We start from the raw sequence: 2,485 nt of genomic DNA on the forward strand, positions 1-2,485 counted from the left end.
TTCCGACTCGGGCCTCCCCAGCTGAGCCAGGGACGTTTGCCGGGGCTCTGTGGAGAGCGTCATCCCCGCATCTTGTCCTGTCCCTTCCCCTGCTGCCGCGCATCTCCAAATTAAAGGCCGAAAGGTGAGTGGGAAGCACTGCCTGCGAACGTCCGGCTTACACACCTTCATGTCACCCCTCCAGGTAGCTGTGTTGCTCTCGGCCTTCCCCGGGGTCCAGGTCCCAGCTCGCGTTTTCCTCACCGCCGGTCACTATGGAGTGCACAGCGGGGTACCCGTCCTCCAGCGAGACGGTGGTGAAGGTGGTGAATTTCACTCTTTTCCTTTTTGAGGTAGGGGACGTTGGTGGCTCGCCCTTCTGATCTATCCCGTCCACGACCGCGGGTCCTGGAGATCGGAACAGCTGCCCGTTGATGCTCTTTGGGGAGTTGGTGTGCAGGAGATGCTTACTCTCTTCAAAGTCCATGCCTCTGTCAAAGGCGGTGATTTGCTCATCTTGGGAGGACGCCAAGTTCACGTGATTCTCCAACAGTTCTGTCCGGTGGCTCAGCCCAACCCAGTCATGGGAGTGGCTCAGACCTTCCTGTTCTTCAAAGGGCACCTGCTTGTGCCTGTACTTCAATGCAAAGGTCACACAGTTGATGAGGAAGACCAGGATGGCCAGGCAGAAGACACCCAGCAGAGCGTACATGCCGATCTCCAGGTCGCTCAGCCCTTTGGATGCCTGGCTAAGGTCACCCTCGTCGGTCTCCCCATGGCTTCTGGGGAGGTCTACCTGCGCCGGGAAGGTCTGCAGGTGGCTGTCATTGTCTAAAAGGCTTTCCTGCCCATTGTTTTTCTGGAAGGTGGACCTCTCTGTGGTGGACCCCCTTCCTTCCAAGAGGCCCGTGGAAGAACTGTCGTAGAACTGTCCCTCTTGACTCCGCCACTCTTGCAAGGGTTTTTTAGGTCTTCTGTCATAGGCGCTATTTTCCAGGTGAGCTCCTGTTCCCGTGTGTCGGCTGTCACTGGTGTTGGGGTTGGCATCGTTTTGGCCAAACTTCACTTTGATGTTGGCTGTCCCCACAGCAAGCACACTCTTCCGCTTGGATTTCTGGCACGATTCACTAATGACCATCTCGACCTTCACCAGAGCACCCTGCCCCTCGCTTTCAGCAGTGATTAGAGGCCACTGGAATTTAGGGTCTTGCTGGATGGAGACCACCTTCTCATCCAAGGACGTGGCCGTCAAGGAGAAGTCTTTGCCGTCGTAAATATCCAAGGGCGTGACAGAGCCATCACTGAACTGGACCCAGCAACTGATGGCTGCTTCCTGTTGAATAAAACAAGTTCATCAGAACGGGCCCCAAAGCTCACAGACCACCAAGCCTCAGTAAAACAGACACTCTAACAAAAACAAGCGACAAGAACAGCCAAAGCTTTTAAGTGGTGTCGAAATAAGCGATGAAAAGTACTAAGGGTATGAAAAGTCAATTCATTCTTCTGAAGATGTAAAACCAAAAGAAAACCCCCACACTAAAGTGACAGTAACGAAACAGCACCAGCGAGAAACACCCCATAATAAGATTCGCCTTGTTTCCTGGGCTGTTGAACGAACGGTGGTTCTTTGGCTGTGCAAGACCCATGCACGCACAATAATAAACTACATGTCACAGCGTATTACTGGTTAGTGGGATCATTTACAAGTGTTACACGCTTCAGTGAAAAACACTTATTGCATTATTTTTAAGATGCTTTAATGCCGAGTCCCCATGTATTACTCAGAACACAGATCAAAGCCCCTAAGGCAGACAAGGACACCCCAGAGGGGCTGCCGACTTCCGCCTCCTCCGGGTCTACAGAAGTGGGCCCCTCCTAGCTTGCGACGGTCTTGGCGTGGAGATGAGGGGTTAAACCAACCAGAGGAGACGCACTGGATTTGGACAGTCTTCGTCTCACAGCCCCGCCCGCCCCGCCACTGGGAGGAACGGGGAGGCCAACGGGTGGCCAAGGTTGGAGCCCCTCTTCCAACTCTTGACCTCTTGCTTTGTTGCTTTAGACTGACTTTCCTGGGGACCAGTCTGACCAGGGAGCTCACAGTGGCGGAAGGCGATAACCCCCATTTAATGGGAGCCTTCAATTTCGGTGACGATGTCACTGAGCTTGGCCGAGCACGGCAGGCCCACTGCTTCCTCCCAACAACTCTCCTCTCGGAGAAACGGCCACACCCCGAGCCCTGAATGATCAACAGGCCCAGGAGGAAGGTGACCTGTCCAGCTGTCTCAGCTGACGCCCAGGGAGGCAGCTGCTGTGAGCGCGCCGAGCCCGCCGGCGTGCGGTAAGAAAGCGGGTGGAGCAGCTAGCTGTGGAAGATGGGCGGGAGCTCCTATGAAGCTGGGAGTGGAGAGCCGCGATGGGCCATGGATCAGGAAATGTCATAAATGAGGCCAAAGGAACTCACAGGGGAGAGAGAGAGTGGAGTGGGCGAGCCTCCTCCCGGGTCGTA

General features: G+C 55.0%; 1 protein-coding gene across 1 annotated transcript in view; it reads right to left on the minus strand.

Annotated features, from left to right (window-relative positions):
* Positions 1 to 6: 6 nt before the first annotated feature.
* The window catches only part of TMEM132D (transmembrane protein 132D), a 299,170-nt gene continuing 296,691 nt past the window's right edge, over positions 7 to 2,485 (minus strand). Inside the window, exon 6 of the mRNA XM_019633150.1 lies at positions 7 to 1,318. Within this exon, the coding sequence (XP_019488695.1) occupies positions 173 to 1,318 (1,146 nt within the window). The 3' untranslated portion in view covers positions 7 to 172. The remainder of the gene's footprint in view (positions 1,319 to 2,485) is intronic.

The sequence above is a fragment of the Hipposideros armiger genome, unplaced genomic scaffold (assembly GCF_001890085.2).
Source record: "Hipposideros armiger isolate ML-2016 unplaced genomic scaffold, ASM189008v1 scaffold_1248, whole genome shotgun sequence".
Taxonomy (NCBI): domain Eukaryota; kingdom Metazoa; phylum Chordata; class Mammalia; order Chiroptera; family Hipposideridae; genus Hipposideros; species Hipposideros armiger.